The sequence below is a fragment of the Anopheles stephensi genome, chromosome 3 (genome assembly GCF_013141755.1).
Source record: "Anopheles stephensi strain Indian chromosome 3, UCI_ANSTEP_V1.0, whole genome shotgun sequence".
Classification (NCBI taxonomy): domain Eukaryota; kingdom Metazoa; phylum Arthropoda; class Insecta; order Diptera; family Culicidae; genus Anopheles; species Anopheles stephensi.
This window is the reverse complement of record NC_050203.1, coordinates 55,396,727-55,415,876: the sequence shown is the minus strand read 5'-3', so window position 1 is coordinate 55,415,876 and position 19,150 is coordinate 55,396,727. Positions and strand designations below refer to the sequence as shown.

At 43.2% G+C, this 19,150-nt stretch overlaps 2 protein-coding genes across 5 annotated transcripts in view; both read right to left on the bottom strand.

Annotated features, from left to right (window-relative positions):
- LOC118513433 overlaps window positions 1-5,011 on the bottom strand; it is a 197,676-nt gene extending 192,665 nt beyond the window's left edge. The window contains exons 1-2 of one of the 3 annotated variants that reach the window (XM_036059162.1): window positions 4,377-5,011; window positions 3,379-3,738 (exon numbers count right to left, since the gene is read on the bottom strand). The gene's annotated coding sequence lies outside the window, so the exon portion shown is untranslated. Of the gene's footprint in view, window positions 1-3,378 lie in introns of all 3 variants that reach the window. The other 2 variants (XM_036059163.1, XM_036059164.1) reach the window with 2 other exon arrangements.
- Window positions 5,012-10,207: 5,196 nt separating this feature from the next.
- LOC118513432 (cGMP-dependent protein kinase, isozyme 1) lies at window positions 10,208-18,294 on the bottom strand. 2 transcript variants are annotated; one of them, XM_036059161.1, is made up of 10 exons: window positions 17,472-18,060; window positions 15,938-16,118; window positions 15,018-15,838; window positions 14,222-14,953; window positions 13,927-14,165; window positions 13,748-13,845; window positions 13,361-13,571; window positions 11,235-11,466; window positions 10,811-11,160; window positions 10,223-10,703 (listed from the first exon to the last, which is right to left on the bottom strand). In XM_036059161.1, exons 1-10 carry the CDS (start codon window positions 17,553-17,555, stop codon window positions 10,541-10,543), a joined length of 3,111 nt encoding a protein of 1,036 aa, XP_035915054.1. In that variant the 5' UTR covers window positions 17,556-18,060; the 3' UTR covers window positions 10,223-10,540. The 2 variants fall into 2 exon arrangements, with proteins under 2 accessions (XP_035915053.1, XP_035915054.1); XM_036059160.1 differs by having other exon boundaries at window positions 10,208-10,703; window positions 15,018-16,118; window positions 17,472-18,294.
- Between the last annotated feature and the right edge of the window lie 856 nt (window positions 18,295-19,150).

Below are 19,150 nucleotides of genomic sequence, written 5' to 3'. Positions count from 1 at the left end.
TAACAACAAAAAAACAACACGCAACGAAAACACATCGTCTCGTCCCACTTTTTGCCTACAGTACATCATCATAATGCGAATTAGGTACAGAGAAACCCGTGAAGCCTGGCATCAAACGGGAACTTTTTTGTTCCTTTTACCCCGAATTTTGACATGCCTTCGATGACTTCCTATGGCTTCACCCCGTGACGGCCATCCCCATCCGAACGAGGCGATGGTTGAGTTTAATGATGGGAATTAAATTTCCTTTACGCTACCACATCCGCGAACCGAACAGCTTCCGCACCGGTTGCGTTTCAGGGCCAATGATTACAAAATCACTTTACATGCGTGCGCCTCATTGAGCTTTGCCCGTTTGGCTCGGGAGGGTGAAGTTTTAATGCGCTCGCTTCGCTTGCCTCCCTTTTTTTATGCAGTACGCCTGTCACATGCTTACGGGCCGTTTTATGAGCCTGGTTGCTCGATTCTTCCTTCTGTGCAAGCATGTTATTTGCACTCACACACAGCGGGAGCAAGAAAAAATTATTCTGCTCAGCAATTTCCATTTCCTGAACGGCTGTAATGCTTCATTTGAATAAACGCTTCGAAACAGATTGTGCCGAGTTTGTGCATGCGAGCGTGTGCCTTTAAGCTGTCATTAGAGCATGGTTTACGAGGGTGAATTTTTAACAGTAATTTTACAAACGAAACGCCGGTCGAACCATTCGATTCATTCGTCATGCAACAATTATTTCACCGTAGAGTAATAAATTGTTCATGAACGCATATAAGTAGCGGCGTAAAAATTTTATCTAGAAATCGTAAAGCAAATGTCGGTTGATTTAAATTTTGTTCTCACGCTGGACGAATACCAGTCCAACCATGCAAAACTCTTTTTGATTTGCCCGAAACAAAACAAAAACTCCATTCCAATTGTTCCATCCTGCACGACACGAGAGACGACTCCCGCATCGATAGAGCTGTCCGTCAGAGAAATTGTCAAAAAATAAATTGCACCGGGCGATGTGTCCGTCATTTCTGTGTCTTGTCATGGTTTTTGTCACTCACGTCCCACAAGTGAAGGCGAAACAGAACAAAACACTAATTCAATTCAATTTCAAATTGAAAAACTGAAAAAAATGTTTAGAAAAGAAAAACAAAGCAAAGGTTTTTGCTTAGGCATTCTCATACAGCTTTCATCTAGATTTCGTCGGAAAAGAATAGAATGCTTTAGAATAATTTCAGTGCACACTTTCACGGCTAGTGGGATTTTTTAAATTAGAAATTGCCTTGCTAAAATAAGAATTCACTGTAAACGTAGAACAATAAGTGGACTGAGAGGATCAGCACGATTTTTATGCTTGTGAATGAAGTTTTGAAATGCATGTTCTAAGAAGAGTCACAAAACCGACCTACACCAATAGTAAGTTATGAATCTTATTCGCACTAATTTTGTGTTCTACAATTTTCCGGTTAAATAAATTCCTGCATTATATTCATTTAATGTTATATTTTATTTATTTTATTATATTTTTAGTGTAACAGATATTCATTTTATGTAATAATAAATCATTGTTTATAATGAAAATGAATATTTTTTCCTGCATTTTGAATTCCTGGTTTTGAATTTGAATTTTTTTCATAGAATGAAAGGTTAATTATTTATAATTTTAATAAAATAAAAATATAAATAAAAAGACAATAATGATTTATTTATAAATTAAAAACGGTTTGACGCCGTATTGTCTGAATTAAAGGTATTTTTATAAAATATTGAAACATATTAAGATTTTCCTTAATATAATATAAAATTGTTTCTATAACTATTTTTAAGGGAAACTTTGTGATGATTAATTGATTAAAGTTTTCCTGCAATGGGTAGGTGATATTGTAAGTGTTGGCTCATTACAACAATACTGAATTTCGGATAATTTCTCTTACTGCAACATTTTGGCTTATTTTTTAAATATTATTTTTCTATGAAAAGCTTGTCGCAAGGAATCAAATTTAATTTTTTGTTTATAACTAACTTATCAAGTTAAGAATTCCTATAATATCATGGAAAATATTATGTTTTTAATCCTCTTTATCTTTAGAAAGTCTTTTTACAAATTTCGACTAAATTTTACCATGAGACAAATAAAAAATCAAATTTCACCGATTTTTCTCACAGGAAAACCATCTTGCAATGATATTTTAAAAGAGGATTTATAACAAAATTATCAATTATTCCCTTTATAAACTGCATTTTATATATTTAACTCTGAAGCATTCTCAACCATCTAGTAAATAATAAACAAAAAAGCCTTGTTTAATTTGCGGTTTTTACAAGGTTTTGAGGAAACTTTAAATCAGATTTAAAGAGTCCATCTCTGAAGACACTCATGACAGCAGCAGAAGATATGGATTTTTCAACATTGCTATCAAGCAAACAACTTATGTCAAGGCAAGACCTTTCAAGGTTGTAGAGCCCAATAAAAAAAGATAATAACGACAATATAAAAATAACTTCTGCTTTTGAACTTTTCTGAATGATAATCCCTCCTTTAATGAATGTAAATTCCTGACCCTTATCAAATTACTCCATTGGTAAGAGAGGGCACTGTACTGCTCATCTACCTCTAATACTTATTTGAAGACTTGCAATCAATGGCCATTTATCATACGAAAAACTGGTACCAACCTCGAAGAATTTACCGAAGACTGGGTATCACAATGGTTTTTTTCTACCAAAGCCAGGTCAACATTATCTTAATGCATACCTTTCCTAAAATATGTTGGATTTTCATTCACATGCACTAAAATCTCCTACCCCAACAATTTTCCCTTTAAGCAACGAAATCAACCATGAACACGATTTATCAAACTCCTCCTCCAGTTACTTAACAATTTCCCACAGACCACCCTATCAATTACCGGTTCCAATCGGTCCCATGTGGCCATAAACCCGAACCGACCCCAACACTCGCATCCGAAAAGCGTCACACCATAACCCAAACATTCCCAAGGTGAATTAAATCGCAATGAGCCAAAAGATGTGCCTGATAAATTGCATCCCATTACACACATTGTGCTTCCTTGCTGAATAAACCATCACCATTCGCAAGCAACGACGTGCCTCTCCCTGTTAATGTCCAACTTTAAATCCAATTAACACCGCGACCCATTATATTAAGATTCCCGCCTCGCAACAATTAACCAACGGACGATCGACCATCTAAGGGAGGAGGGCTAACGAAACGAAACACCACCATCAACGCAGACGCCATTGGGGAAAGTTAAGAATTTCCTATTCCGCAGAGAACCGACCAACCGAACCGAGAGAATTGGGGAAAGTTGTGTTAAAATGGCAAACGAGCATAGGAAACACTCTCATTAGCATAAGAATCTATTATTTACATTATTCCTGAAGGACGTCGTTCCAGCGTTGAGCGTTGATGAGCCGTTCCACATGCACGATTCGCTTTTCCCTGACCTGCACACCTTCACACCTCGTTTTGTAACGTTTCGCACTATTCACCACCATTCGAATGAAAATGCCACTTGTCAAGCAATTTTTTCCATAGCGACACTCAGTCCACTCCAATTTTACGGCCCTTTTAATGGCCCGAATTTTCCTCGATTGGTCAGACTCACTTGCGTCACCTGAGGACACACTTACACACTTTATTTACGCACGGCACTTTTCACGCCGCTTATTTAATGTGCGTTATAGCATCATCATCATCACCGCCTTTTCACCACTTGGCACACTTTTTTCTGCAATGGAAAAAAAGCTTACTCTTTTTCACTGCTTCGCTTCTTTACTTGGCACTGTGTAAGCTTAAATGATTTTTCCACACGCCTGCCTTTCACGTGCTTACGCTATTCATTCCAATTTCATCCATGGCAGATGGCCTTCCTGCACACTAAATAAACTTACAAGAACACACACCTTCTTCCGTACACACACACGCTCGCTTGTTACACTTACACACGAACTCACACTGCGTCAGTGAGCGCTTCACACAAACATACTCACGGGCACTCTTACTCCGTTTTCCCTGTTCACGCTGTCAATCTTACAATTACAGCGCAACCCCAAAGGCACACGGGGAACGCGGAACCGTTTCACTTCCGGCCCGGGACCCGGAGTGCGTTGGGACCGAATTTAAATTTCGTCGTTTCCGCTCCGCGAACTCACTTCCCGGAAGGGCGCTTTCCGGCGAATGTAGCTCGGTAGCACTTTCTTCTGGTGTATCTTGCTTCAAACGCGAAACGGGCGACCCGTCGTCACAAGCTGCTCGCTGTTTGACTTGATGGAAAACTTCACATGCATACTAGACGCTCGTTTCGCTTCACTACACGCGCTACCTTACGGCTGCTTTTCCAACAATCATCTAGTAGGCCAAGCTTACCTTCTAGACGCACCTTTTCCACACGCACTAATACACGAGCACACACACACACAGACACATGAAATCACTAGGGGTGAACGTTATTTCGGGGTTGGCTTTTGGTCCTTTTTATGAGATTTTATTTTATTCACCGGACTTTTATCCTTTTCGGTAATCTGATTGCGCTCGGATTAGCTCGTATGCTGATGAGGGGAAAATTTAAATTGATGACTTTTGTCTGCAGTTAGGCCAGGGGTTCACCCCGTTTTTCTTTTACACAATGCCGGTGACTATCAGAATCAGCTGGTAATCCGAACGGTAGCTAGGTACTGCAGTAACCTTAAGAATATTGCTACTACACCACGTTTCACTACACGGTGACAGTGGATATCCCTGGAAACGATCGAGCACTCTCGAGGAATCAATTCGAAACCATTTTTTGCAAAGCCTCGTTCTCGAGAGGCGATTGATTTAAAATCACTTTCTACACAACGCACCAACAAATCAAGTTGGAAAACGCCCCACTGCAAAACGCGTTAACCGGTGCCGGGAATACGTAGCCGCAGTTCGGGATTCGTTTCGTTTCGTTCGGGGTTAGTTTTGCCGTTTCACGTTTCGCGATCGGTTGCACGCGCACACAACCTCGGTCGACCCGGTTCCGTTGCCCAGCGAGATGAAACTGGCCCATACGGTGGGCGCCCGCAGTGACGGATGCTTAGGATGATTATCATCACCTTGCCGTGGCACGCGTACAGCATCACGAACGGCGCCGAAGATCACTTTCCCGGGCCCGAAGTACGCCAGTGCCCGAAAACAGGGATGAACGCAAGCGGCGAATAGGAATTCATTTTGCGTGCGCGTGAATTTCTTATCACTCGGGCTTGCAAGCTGGATAGAAGATAAGGAAGTAAGATGAAATCATTTATAGCAATGTAAAAAGTTACTCTGGAACTTTTAAATTTGCTCCTTAATCTATAAAGCTTTGAATAAGTTTTTTAGTTTTTGGAAATATAAAGGCCATTTTAGCAAAATAGTATTAAGAGATAAAAATGTAAACAAAGTTATGTATTCAAGTTTGGCAGCAAAAATACGTCACTTTCAAGCTTTTTTTGTATCTTTTGGATATTCATTGCCTCCATTGATTTCTAACAGAAGACTAATAATATTTATCTTTCAATGTTGCTGTTTAATCAAGTTTTGCCAAAGTTGCTGTTCAACCGGTCCAGGACCACATTTATTCTTGGCTGTCATTCGAACACACAACAGCCAAATAATCCGTAGGATAAGATTCTGATTGTCAGCTCCATCAACCGTGCAAAAACTTCAAGACTGTGCTACGAAAAGGTGGACACGTCATGAGAATGTCATCGGACATTTCAGTATTTCAACCGACACTCAACCGTGTGAAGGAGGATGAAAGCAATTGGTTAAATAAATTAACTACTATTGACTTAAATTTATAACAGTTTTCTTATGTTAAATTTGTTATATCAGTACGCTCAGGCCGTCCCTGTAGAAAAATGGAAAGATTATGCTTAACTACTATTTCTGGTCTCACACTGCCTAGCAAAACATTTAAGACCGCTAGCACCAGCTATAATATTAACTGCCGTTTCATCCCAGACGTACCAGCATGCTTTTCAATGAAATCACGACCTTCCCGAAGCCTGGCGTACCAGCACTCCGCCTGGGGAAATCACTTTCACACGTTCGGCCACGGCTGCGTACAGAGCACCACAAAACGTTCGCATTTCGCTTCTCACCAGCCGAAACACGATGCCCCAGTAAACTAGAACTTTGGACCAGAAATCAGTACCACCAATGAACTCCGTTTTCACCAGGACACAACAGATGAACCTTGTCGGTGAGCTGCGAGTGAGCTTCAAGGGTGAGAAACGTATCTTCATCCCGTGCCATGGGTTGGTTGCACCTGACCCCGGACACGGTGTTTCCGGTTGGCACCGAAAAGCGGATGCGTTCGCCCGTGAATTGGTGGCCTTGAGCGCCATCTCACCCGACCGCCTATTGTGAGGCTGTGGAATGCGGTGAATGCAGCAAAAGCTGGCTTTTTTTCTTTCTTTTTTACTTGTTGGTTTTTGTTGCTAAATGCAGTCGATGGCTGACCATGACACGGGGAGCCACAGCACCGTTTTCTCTGTTCCCCATCCCGGGTGAACGATAACGACGCGTGAAAGGTGATAAACTTTAATCCGTTTTGAGTGTTTTCCAAATTATTTAAATAATTTAATTTACCTTGTTATAAAATTATCGTCAGCTGGAGCTGGTGATTATGAGGGTTTTAAATTGGGGAAATAATTACTATAACGGGCGTAGGGTGTAGTGTACCGGAGTGAGTGAAATTTTGAATGTGGGAGAAAAAACAATTCTTGAAATTTTAAGCAATTTCCGCTCTCCCGCATATTATACTGGCAATGCTTTGGGCAGATTCAAAGAATCGGCATTCGTTTTCTTCCAACAAATACGCCTTCGTTGAAATTCATCGTGCACTGAGCATGTCACAAAGAAATAAGTATGTTGCGATGTATACTATGCCACAACATCGCATATCGCAACACATATGCAGTCTTTTCATACATAGGATAATTACGCCGAAGGAGAATTCTATAAAAAATATTTTCAAAAACTCATGTTCTAAGAAAAAATATTTAAAACGTTGTTTGTGATTCCTGTTCTGATACATGAAAGCATTTATTTAACATTCTATTTTAATAACTTCTGTTCTATTTTTTATCCAATTCTTTGCTTATAAGTTAGTAGAAAACGCGTCTTAGAAGATAATAATGGTTCTTTTTACTATTTTATATAATTCAGTACAATGTACCTTACCTGCCGGGCACACCCGGGAGAAGGTGTCCTTACACGGTTTGGAGAAGGAAATGTCTCCAAACCATCGTGAATTGTATTTGTTTTATAATTTAGTTTTGAGCAAAACGGCCAGGCATCGTGAATAAAAAAAAAAACAACTTACTTACTTACTTGCTTATCAGGTGCTATAAACTCTTCGTGGTTTTTAATCCTCAGTTCCTGTCACTGTCTAACGCCGTCGATTAGCAACCTATTGTTTCGGTCATTCTTGCTATAGCTTTTCCTATAGCTTTTCTCAAAACGGCCTACCATGCCCCATCTGTCTATGTAACCTGCATAAAAAGACTGTACGGGCTGGGTCGTCCGGTGTCATTCTCATAACATGACCACCAGAGCGTAGTGAGTCTAATTCATCATCGTAACGGTTTCTCTACTATCTTTCCCCACGCTTCTTCTTCTTCCTTGGCACTACAACCTCGAGAGGGCTCGGCCTGCCATTTTTGGATTTCTGTGACTTGATTTTACCCGCAGCAAAGTAGTCAGCCCCACGCACGGGTCAAAAATTTTTCTGAACTTCTTCCTCTCGAAAGATTCAATGAGAGTTTCTCAATTTGGATATGTAACAGTTCTTCTAAATTTTTATTATTGAAACATAATACACAACAATAAGTTTCTTTATACAAATTTGAGATTTCGCATCATCTTTATCTTAAAGGATATTTCTTAAAATGCTTTGTGGTTAAATTAAGGATTGAATCTCTCAATAATCGCCTAAAATGCTGTTAGAATTTTATCCACTGAAAATCAAAATTAATTTTTTTCTTAAATTAAAAAATTAACGTAGCGTGAACGACGCCGGTCTTTATGCGGGAGGACCGAGGTTCAAATCTCTAGCGAACCGTTCCCTCGTAGTGAGGGCTGACTATCCAACTGCGTGGTATGATTGAGTTTAGTAAGTCAGAAATGGCAGGCATGAGGCTCAGGACCTGGAGGGTTGTTAGGCCAAAGAAAAAGAAGATTAGGGACAAGCTTTATGGTAAGGATTATTTTTGACTCGATGATGTTATTTGTTAAATCAACTTAAAAATAACAATAAAATAACAATACTTGTGTTTCATTCTAATAGAACGGCCTGGCCGTATTACTATACGAAGTAAAGTTAATACAAATAGATATATCTCCTGTGCTTAATCAACTGATTTCAAACATTAGATATCAACAATACAAAAATACAAAAAAAGATAATTTTAAAATAAAAAAACTCCTAAATCTCTACATCAAATCACAATCAATGCAACAGAAAGTATAAAGAACATTTACACAAAGTCCTTGCTCTGCCCTGCAAGCAACTTGATACCGGTCCAGTGAGGATAATGATCTGAAGCATTGAAGATGAACCATTCTTGCAATATCATTAACGATATCATTGTTTAAATATTGGCATTAACTTTTTCATTATTTACAAAACAAGCTTATCAAGAATCGCGTCCACAATCCTTCTTCACGGCGGTATTTATTCGCCGATGGATACAAGCTCGCCTGACCATCACTTTCTTTTACACTTCGATAGCTATATTTACTAGTCAAACTGAATTTTTCCCCAACAATCTCGTCAAATAACAATCCCACAAATGACTATAAAACATTTTCAAGATAAATAAAACTGATCAAGATAAGCAGATTGGCGCCACCGTTTCGCTGTCGCATCTGGTGGCACAGTTTTGGTTTCCTATCTTTTTACTTAAGGCAGTGTGCAGCGTGCAAGCCAACCGTTTGTGCGACTGCCATTGCAAAACTGCATCCTTAAACTCGTTCACCAAACCTTCCAAGGTAACGTCACCACGGAGCACGGAACACACCCAGGAAGTGGCTGATGTATGACACGTCAGCTAAATTTAATCTTCACTCACTAACTCGCCAAGTGAGCAGAACTTTCAAACCACGATTCAATCCCAAACAAACCACCGTAGATGAAGCCCGGTGTGAGTGGGATAACCAAACCGCCTTCTTGTGCACCGGGAGGAAGGAAGTAAAAAACCATGGCATGAAAAGTGAAACATAGTTTCCGCTCGCTCTGATAACAAAATCACTTTCCACCGTAGAATGTGTGATACAAAAAAAAAGCTGCTTGCTGCAATGCCTCATGAGGAATGAGCTTTTTTCCCCCTTCATAATGACATGCAATTGCATTAGTAAGCGCAACGAACGGCCCGCACTGGTCCAGGCCGATGATGGTAGGTGCAAAAAGAGTGCCCAAACAGTGAACCCCCTGCTTCTAACACCGTACCGCGTGACTAACATGATAATGATTCATTACGGTGCTAATCTGATTTGTGGCAGCAGTAGTTGGTGGCGAAGGTGAGCAACGAAGTTTATTTTTGCGGTTAATGACAGTATCCATCCGGTGTTTCCCACCAGCCAGCTGGCTAATCTGGGTGGGGTTGGGTTTGGGGGCTGTAAACTGAAGGGGTGGGTGCAATTAAAAATTCAGCGACAAAACCATATAAGTTACCGCGCTTGGAATTGCAAATGAGCAATCAGTCCTTTTGTCTTACCTTGGGAGGAAGTGACGGCGAGAGCGAGAGAGAGAGAGAGAGAGATCATAAAAGACCCAAGCTAATTAATAAGCTTTATAGATCATCATAAAACGGTTTGGCGATAAAACTTTCAGTACGAACCCGAAAACGCTTCAACAACTGGTACACACACACACTCTTGAAACCCTCATTAGATCCCGATATCGGAGGGACCCCGAATGAGGTCCTCCGCCATCGTAAGCTCGTCCAAATTTAATTACGCTCCCTAATGGGGTTGGGATTTGTTTTATCCTTGTATGCAGCTCACCATGCAAATAAAAGCTACTTGATATTGCTCGCCCTTTTCATAAAACCTGCAAGCGATAGGGTGCACCACCGATGAATACTGATCAACAGAATCTCTTACACGTACAGGTGTTACAGTGTGATATGTCACCGAGCCCGCCCCCTCGGTCCCGAAATCAATCAGACAAATGGCAAATGAAAAACTCCGGTGCATCGTGATGAACGTGGAAATGTACTCATAAGATCCAATTTTATTGTTAATGCTCCATCGAATATCAAGCGCCCGCCGACAGGACTTTGGGAGGCCGACGACCAACACGAACAACCGCACGAACAAATGTAATAGATCAAGCGCCGCGGATGGAGGGGTTGCGAAACCGGTACAAGTAAAGCATGAAACTGATTAACGTTCATTACGGATGGCTTACTGGGAAAATTAATTCGGCACAGAAAATAAAAACAAAAAACGTTCCGCACTGGTTCCCGTGCATTGTGTCTGGGTTGTTGCCATTTTTGTGTTTGCTTAATGCGAGCAAATTAAAAATTAATATCCCATCCCGACATTTCGTCCGGCGGTTCGTCCTGGTCCTTCGGGTACTCGTCAAAGTTGGACAGATCGATATCGGACACGATGGGACGGATGAGTGGGGCCGGCATCGTGCGCTCCTTCAACCGTTGCCACTCGAAGCTACCGAACCAGCTGGAAATGGAGAGTAAACATTGTGGGTAAAGCTCGCTACATACGCTTAAAGCGAACCGGCTTTAACTCTTCCACCGGGCCGCCACACGAACGAAAACTATACTTACGGATGGTTCTTGATGTCGGCGATACCGTTCTTGCCGTAGCCGAGCCGTTCGGCCGCCGTCTGTCTGCAGAGTCGCTTGATCAGGACCTGTGCCTTCTTGGGTACGCGGGACGGCAGCTCGATGATGTCGATTCCGCGCAGGATGGCGTTGTACGTTTTCATGTGGTTCTTGCCGCGGAACGGTGGCTTCCCGACCAGCAGCTCGTGTATCAGTACGCCCAGTGCCCAATAGTCGACGGCCCGGTCGTGACCCTTGTTGAGGATGATTTCCGGCGACACGTACTCGGGCGTACCGGCGAACGTCCACGTCTTCTGGTTCGGTCCGATGCGCTTCGCGAACCCAAAGTCAACCTGCAAGCACGTAAGCCACACACGTTACGGATGTCTTGTCCGCAAGCAACGCGCACAGTTCCACGGCCACTTACCAGCTTGATGTAGCCCTTCTCGTCCAGCATCAGGTTTTCGGGCTTCAAGTCACGGTAGATCATGTTTCGGCTGTGCAGATACTCGAACGCTTCGACGACGCAGCCGGTAATGAAGCGGGCCGTACGCTCGTCGAAGAATTTGCTCTTCTGCAGCACGGTCCAGACGTCACCGCCGAGACAGGCCTCCATCAGGAAGTAGAGGTACTTCTTATCGCGGTACGTCTTGTACAGGCTGAATGGGAGAGCAAGAGAAAGAGAGAAAGCGAAGTTGACATGAGTCTAAATATATACGGAAGAAGTTAAGCAGTTTAGTACGAGGGAAAGTGAATTTGAGTATGCCTAGAATCACTCACGAGACACTGAACCCCTTGAAGCATATGACGCTAAAAGTTTGCTTTGTTATGTTATGGGATTTGTTCAACAAACTTAAGATGAATTATATATTTACTGCTGAATGAAATTCCTGATCGCTCTCGGACTCCTTACAAAAAGCCTTCAAACAAGTATAAAATATCATCGAGTGCAGATGATACTCGAATAAAACCTCTGGCAAAGCATATTGACTGACTAAGAGCAATACGTCCAGGCCGTCCCAAACGAAAAGAGCATAAAATTTTGATTGACCATTTCTTATTATTTTTTAAGATAATTGTTCTTCTTCCAAGCTAAGCGTCATACCTGGTCATGCCGTTCATAGAATGGCTTACTATACTTAATGGAGCCTTAAATACATGGGGACTATACTTAAACTGGGGAACAGTTCGGATGAGATATGAACTGCGGTCCTTACGGGTTAAGACCGGCGCAGTTCAAAAACAAATTACTAGATTTGATTGCAGTTTGAAATTTTACGAATTGGAAGACATCGATACTATCGCAAACATTACAAAGCCCAGTCGTTAGTTGCATTAGGAGTTAATAACGCTAAATATTAGTTAAATATGCTGTTAGAGTTAAATATGCCAAAAGGCCATCTTTTTTGCATTTTTTTCCTAAACCAAAGTAAACCCAGATTTCAGCTAACGAACAATGCAAAATTGTTGTTAAAATCCATTTAAGAACTCTGGCCTCAACTCAAAAGAGTTTCAAATCGCAGTTCTTAAACCCACAAACCTTAAACCCACGGCAGAAATGCCCAATTTAACAAGACTGCTTAGCCGTAAATCTGTTGATAAAATATCCGTTCTAATCATATGTAAGGCGTAACACACAAAAAATATAGAAGTATGAGTTTTTAAGTTTATCTAATTTAAAGAGAAGCGAATTTTAAAACTATTTTTTCTATAAGTCTGATAAATTTAACCATAGCTTCTCCCTACACCACGCGAACAATATCAATCGTATCCCATTACAAATGTAACTTCATGACCGCACTGTAAAGCGTCTCCTCCCTTTAGGGATGACCAGTTTGCTCCACTCATCAAAGATAACCTCCAGCACGAATCAAAGCTAGATGGGAGACAACAAATGCTCCCCGTTGGATTCAACCACCGGAAAGCAATAGAGCGCACACAACAACAAATACAGAGCAGAACGATTCGCGAAAAAAAAACGAGAGATAAAGCGAGAGAGATTCATTTTAATCTCACACAAAACGCACCTCGGTGTATCGGTTTCAATCGGCAACGCTCGAAGGGATTGGAGCCGGTTCGATCGCTTTCCACGAGCTCGTAATTCAATCCAAAGTGTTACCGACCCGTCGCACAAACCCGCGGTGTACGCCGTTCCTGATCAAAGCACACGGCGCGATACGCGAATTTCCCGAATTCTTACCCCTTCTAGCTCCTTTCCCTTTCCAACCTAAGGTCATTCCGTTCCGCTCCACTAGGGATTACTTTTCCGAAGTGGAAAACAGCCAACCTCCCCCCTCAATCGCACAGCTTGCCCTAATCGTTCAACCACGTGAATTCAAATCGGACACCACAAACGAAGAGGATGTTTGTGTGTCTGTATGTCACACACACACACAACTCGTAGGACGTAAAATCAAAACGCAAAACCGATGCCAAAACCCGATACGGATTGTCGGGCATGTATCGAATGGTTTGGGGGCGCTTCGAAATGCCAAGCCAAAAGTGAAACAAAAACAAGCATCCGGAGCACCGTAAAAGCCGACCGGTCCTTACCGTACGATGAACGGACTGTTGCAGCTCAGCATGATGTCCTTTTCGCTGTAGGCGTGCTCCTGCTGCTGCTGGCGTACCATTTCGATCTTTTTCAGATACTTCAGGGCGAACGTTTGGTGGTTTTTGTACTGTACCAGCTCCACCCGCCCAAAGCCACCGATGCCGAGCGTCCCGATGTAGGTTAAGTCATGCAACTGGATATGGTCGAACTCTGGGGGTGAGACAGCAAGGGGAAAAACGATGTACAAACGTAAGAGAATACGGAGTACGGAGAGTGGGTTTTGCGGCTGGCGGAGCGTCACAATTGTCACAGCGTGTTAAACGAAGTACGAAGCTCACCACCACCGACCAGCCCCACCGGATCTTCCGGTTTGGAAGATGCCTCACCTGAGACAATATTTGTCATCGTCGAGCTGCGTGGTATCGTGTCGGAGAGCTTCACCTCACGGAGCTTATCCAACCCGCCCAAGAACTCGTTGAATGCACTGTTGAGTGACAAAGCAAACAATACAATCAGATACAACGCATTCGTGGTCAGTTCGCGGCCCCACCGCTCGTCCACCTACATGCGGTTCAGCGTCAGACACTCGGTCCCGGGTGGGTTTGCTATGATGCTGGCCAATCGACGGTCCTCGTGGAGGAGGGCCTGCTCACCGAAGTACGCTCCTCGTTGAAGCGTTCCCACCAATCGATCGTTGCCCTTCTTATCGGTTTTAATCACGTTTACGCTGCCACCGCGTATTATGTAGAACTTGTCACCGGGATCCCCCTGCTGAATGATGGTTGACCCGGTCGCATAGAACTCCTGCAAGCATAACACCAATAAGTATCACGCTTCAGATATGCTTGCTTCATTCTTACCCTCTTTAGAAGATCCGATATTTTGTGCAGCTTCTCAATCTCCAGATCCTTCAACACCGACACCGTGCTCAGGAAGCGGACATTCTCTTCCCGCTCCTTCCGGCCGCTCTTCATCATAATCTTCTGGAACACCTTTCGCTCGAGCAACCAAACGCGCGCCCCACTCGTAACGCGTATCGAAGCGAATCGCTTCGCCTTGTACAGGATCGCCAGCTCCCCAAACACAACACCGCGGCCAAACGATTTAATCACCTTATTATCTACCACCACCTCGTAGGTGCCCTCTTCCGACACGAAGAAGTGTGCCCCAATGTCACCCTCCTTGATGATGTAACTGTTCGGTGGGAATGTCATCGAGCTCATGGCCGCCGTAACGGCCTGTAACCGTTCCTCGTCCATCATGTTGTTAAGGAAGTCGTTCGCCACGATCGCCGTCTTGATCAGCAGTTCTGTGTCCGGGCTTTTCGGGTGCGTGGGGATGACGATGTCTTTCGATTCCTTCAGATCGGTTTTGTCCGACACAACGCCCTGTTTGCGCGTTTTCTTTAACGTTCCGGTAGTAATGTCCAGTTCTTCGATCATAGACCGTTGAGATGATATCTTTCGTACTAACGTCTCTTTTCGCGGAGGTGCGGTGTGCGGATCATCATCCATTTGGCGGTCGGAATGGTGCGAAGATGGAACTGGGGGAGGTTCCCTTGATGGGGGCGGTACTGTTGGGAGTGGTATTTCCTGTAAGGATAAGAAATTTTTCCATTAACACACGATATGACCTCACCCTCACCGATGAGATTACCTTTTCTTCTTCCCGCGCGTTCACCGTCTGACGCACGATCGTTTCCTGTATCGATCTGTGAAGCGCTTCATCGGCGAGGTTCTGTTCGAGCTGACTTCTCGGAGGTGGTAGCTTCGGTGGCGTTGGTTCCTCATCCTGCGAGGTATCGTCCGCTTCCTCCACGTGGTTAACCCTACTCATACGGGGTGGCAAATCCGGTGGCAGTACCGTCGATCGGTCATCCTCTGAGCTTGGTGCTTCCGGCACTATATCGTCGTTCGATTTCTGTACCGGAATCACATCGTAGTCGGACATCTCTCCATCCTGCAGCTGCTCCTCGGGATGATTGTGCGGGATTGGGCTGTCTCTTTTCGGAGCTGGTGGTTCCACTATCGGTGGCTTCACCATTGGTGGGAGATTCGTTTCATACGAGCTAACACTGTTGTGCTGCTCATCGATCGTTCGTTCTTCCGTCTGCTTTGGGTCGCCGGTGGGTTGTATCGTCGGCTCGGGAGTTTTACTCTTCGCCTGCAGCTCCTGTATTTCTTCCTCCAAACGAAGCAGTGTCGCTCGTTCACTCTTCGACAACTGTTTGTAACCCTTCGACTGAAGTGCCAGCATGTGAAGAATCTTGTTTTGTAGTACATCCTTTAGCAGCTGCTCCTGGCCCTGCCTGGAAGGAGGTTCGATCGTGGAAGTCTCTCGCGAGCTGCTGCTTATTTTTGGAACTTCCGGATCTCGGGGTCTCGATGCTCGTCGCTCGACGGTGGGTGCCGCCGGTACAACAATCGACGGTACGGTCGGTGGGTCGGGGCTCGTCTGTACGCTCCACGTACGTTCCTCTGGTGGACCGAAAGGATCGGGCTCGCGATTAGTGTCGTTTGTGGTAGCGTTGCTTGTAATGTTTAATCGTTCATCCAACGATCCCAGCCCTGACTCACGTTCGTTTGATTTAACCACCGTCGGTGCGGTGATCACGGTGGTAGTTTGCGGTACTGTAGGTGTAGGTGCCACTGCAGGTGGTGCCACCTTCTCCAATCCAACGTACCCATTGGCACGAGTTACGGGCGGCACCGTTTGATTTAGTTCCTCGTCGTAAAGCCGCCGTGTAACACGTGTAGCCTGTTCGGGAAGAGAGCAGAGAAAACCGTTCGCCGACTTTACAAAGTTCCCGCTCAGAAACTCAAAGGGGATTGGCTTACAGAGTGGCCATAAACATAAACCCGAATCGACAGCTGTCGATTCAGCATTCCAACAGTAAGGTGGGAATCGTTTCTAGAACCCTCGTACCATAAATGGACACAGGAAGGAAAGTGTCAGAGAGGACCGGCTTGTCGTACAACGTTGTCTTTGGAGCTGACAAGTCTTTGTTAATCCTAAAATAGATCGATTCAAGTGCTTCACAAACAAACTATCTCCGGGCGTGCGATAAGCGATCAACTTAAGTCCCTCGTCAAAGATCGCCATAAATGAAAAAGATAAAGGAAGAGAGCGAGCAGCTCGACCTGGCTCAACTGACTTGAGACAGTGTTGCCAGTTTTTTCTGTTAAATCGATTGATTTAGTTTCAAACATTTATGCTTCAAAAGTCATTCCTTAGCTATTCAACAAGTCATTTTTCTAGTCACAGATGATAAAAAAAATCGATTCTTCGGCAAAACGCCCAAAAATAAATTGCGCCCATTCATTGCTGTAGCAGGATGACTTTTAACTCCTCCAAGTAAGCACGAAAGCACGGGCACAAACAAAACAAGACAAAAAACACAAGCCCATTTGTCATAATAGGTTGATAATGATGATAGAAAGGAAATATTTATTTCGTGACGTTTGCCTGATAGTAACCGATAAGATGCGACAGCTACGATGTACTGCTATCACAGGTTTGAAATTAATTTGGTTAATTAAATTTGGGTCACAGCAACGGCGGATACGCTTGGGGCACAAATTTTACCGCAAACGTTATGAAAAATTTGAAGACTTTCTCAGCTTTTCATGAAATCATGAAATATTCCTTAACAAGTTCCTCGTAAAGCAAAGTCCCTTAGTGTTGTCTCATTAATATTTTGTTTCCAGTCCTGGGACAGCTGCTCTACTTCCAGAGCATAAATCCACGCTCGAAAGTGACCTAATTGTAACTTGTGGCGTCCTGCTGTAGATACGCCCGGATAATTTAGAGGCACGCTCAATCCAACCCCGTCTTTAGTGCGTTTCTTCTCCTTCGTCCGAAGTGACTTAACCGTACCACACGTAGTACCATCATAAACGCTAATAACCCGAAACAGTATCAAGACCCTCTTGTGATTGCGGGTTGTCCGCCACACACCAAATGATAAGAGCAAAAACATCATTTACTTCACGTTCTCGCCACACGCTAACACGACCAACCGTCGTTCGAATGCACTACCGAATTTACTGTGAATCCAGGTGGCCCGGGAAAAGGGTGGTGTCGGATTTACCCCAGAAGCGCAATACTCACCACAACTTCGCCATCGCCCGCACCGGCACCGGGCAGATTGAACGAACCATGCTTTCTGCCAAAGATCTTTGCAAAACAGGCCATTTCGATGGTACGCAAACTTAAGCCAACCGTCTTCAGATCACTTATGGACCACAGTACACAGTTTCACTTCACATTCACTCTTTTAGAGTGGCTTGGAACTCTTCCCGATGCTTTAGCACCTTCACTGGGGTGTAGAATTTTCAAGCCAATTGCACACCCTTCAGTACACGCACCACACCATGCCACGTTCGATCTAGCACTGTATCGGAAAAATTGTTTTTTGATCGGTTTCGGGTACAACACTTGCACGATCGACGTGTCGAAATGTAACCACCTGCTCAGGGATAATGAGACACTTTCATTCTACGCGACGCACTCGAACCACACAAACACAAATCATCTGCTAAACACCTTGAAGGTTCGATCGATTTTGACACCGTTCTTTTAACCGTAACTCACAAACGTACCGGACGGTGGCCGCTCGATTCACTCGATTTCTTGCCCCGACCGCAGCAGCAACCGAATCTTGCCGACGTTCGAATCGTAATGAACCGCGGGAAAAGGGCAGCTAATTATTAGAAACCAATTACTTACTAACACAACACAATCATCCCCCGTCACCTTCATGCCGCACCCTTTCGATTGAAGCAAAGGGGGGAAAAAGGTGGACAGGGGCACTCACCACACAAACACCTTTTTCTTCCCCTCTGGCACATGGCACCCGATTCACACACAAAACAACACACAAGCGTCTTCATTCTTTTAAATTCCTCCACACCTCATCTATCGATAAAAAGGGTGCCACGATAGGTAGGAAGAAAGAGCAGGCACGGAATGGCTGGGTGGATGGCATGGTGGAAACGCGGCTGAAACGGGCGGCTACCGAACCGAACCGGAGTGTTGTCATCTACTATGCCACTGCCATGCATAAGATAGCTTTATCTACACACACGCATTTCTTCCTGTCGTCTTTTCTTGGCGCTTGGCGCAAGACCTGGGAAGCAGAGTGTTGGTGACACCAGTTACAGTGTGTCCAGCGATGCGTGCCTCATATTGACAGTGCATAACGTATCAATTGTTATTTTCTATTAATGTTTTGCTTTTTTGAAGTAATACAAGATCTTCTTCTATCTTAGGTTCTAGTAGTAGTTTTCTGAAGTAGTAGTATTTCTGAAGAAGTAGGAAAGATAATAAAAGATAACAAAACCAAGTTTGCTTAAAAAAATAGCAAAAATTAAAAAAATTGCAGAGAAGTAAAATACTAAATATTGTCAAAATACACATAAAAACGTATTTCAATCTATACAAATAATACAGAAAGAGTGTTAAAAACTATTAAGCACACTTTGAGGCAAATTTTTCATGCGAAACAAATTTGAAACAAAAAAAGCCCAAAGACTTGGGAAATTAAGAAAGAAAAAACTAATAAGTATTAAAAGTTAAAAAATATTTAAAAATAACAGGACAAAAATCAAAGAAAAGAAAACTCCTTTCCTTACCATCTCCGAAAGAAAATAAATTTAAAAAAAATTGAAAATTACAACAAAAAAAACTTGAAAAGTGAAAACCTCTGTTAAAAACACTAAAGCAAATTTTTAATTTAAAACTAACTTGAAACAAATCAAATATAGCAACAAATAAAATAAGTTTAAAAG

Bases quoted from the DNA above. Each gene is read 5' to 3' on its own strand.
- LOC118513432 (XM_036059160.1), bottom strand. From the start codon at position 17,555: ATGGCCTGTTTTGCAAAGATCTTTGGCAGAAAGCATGGTTCGTTCAAT. The intron at 14,954-15,017 runs GTAATCTCATCG...TTATCCTTACAG, and splicing joins ACGCGCGGGAAGAAGAAAAG to GAAATACCACTCCCAACAGT. The intron at 13,846-13,926 runs GTAGGTGGACGA...GTCACTCAACAG, and splicing joins TGTCTGACGCTGAACCGCAT to TGCATTCAACGAGTTCTTGG.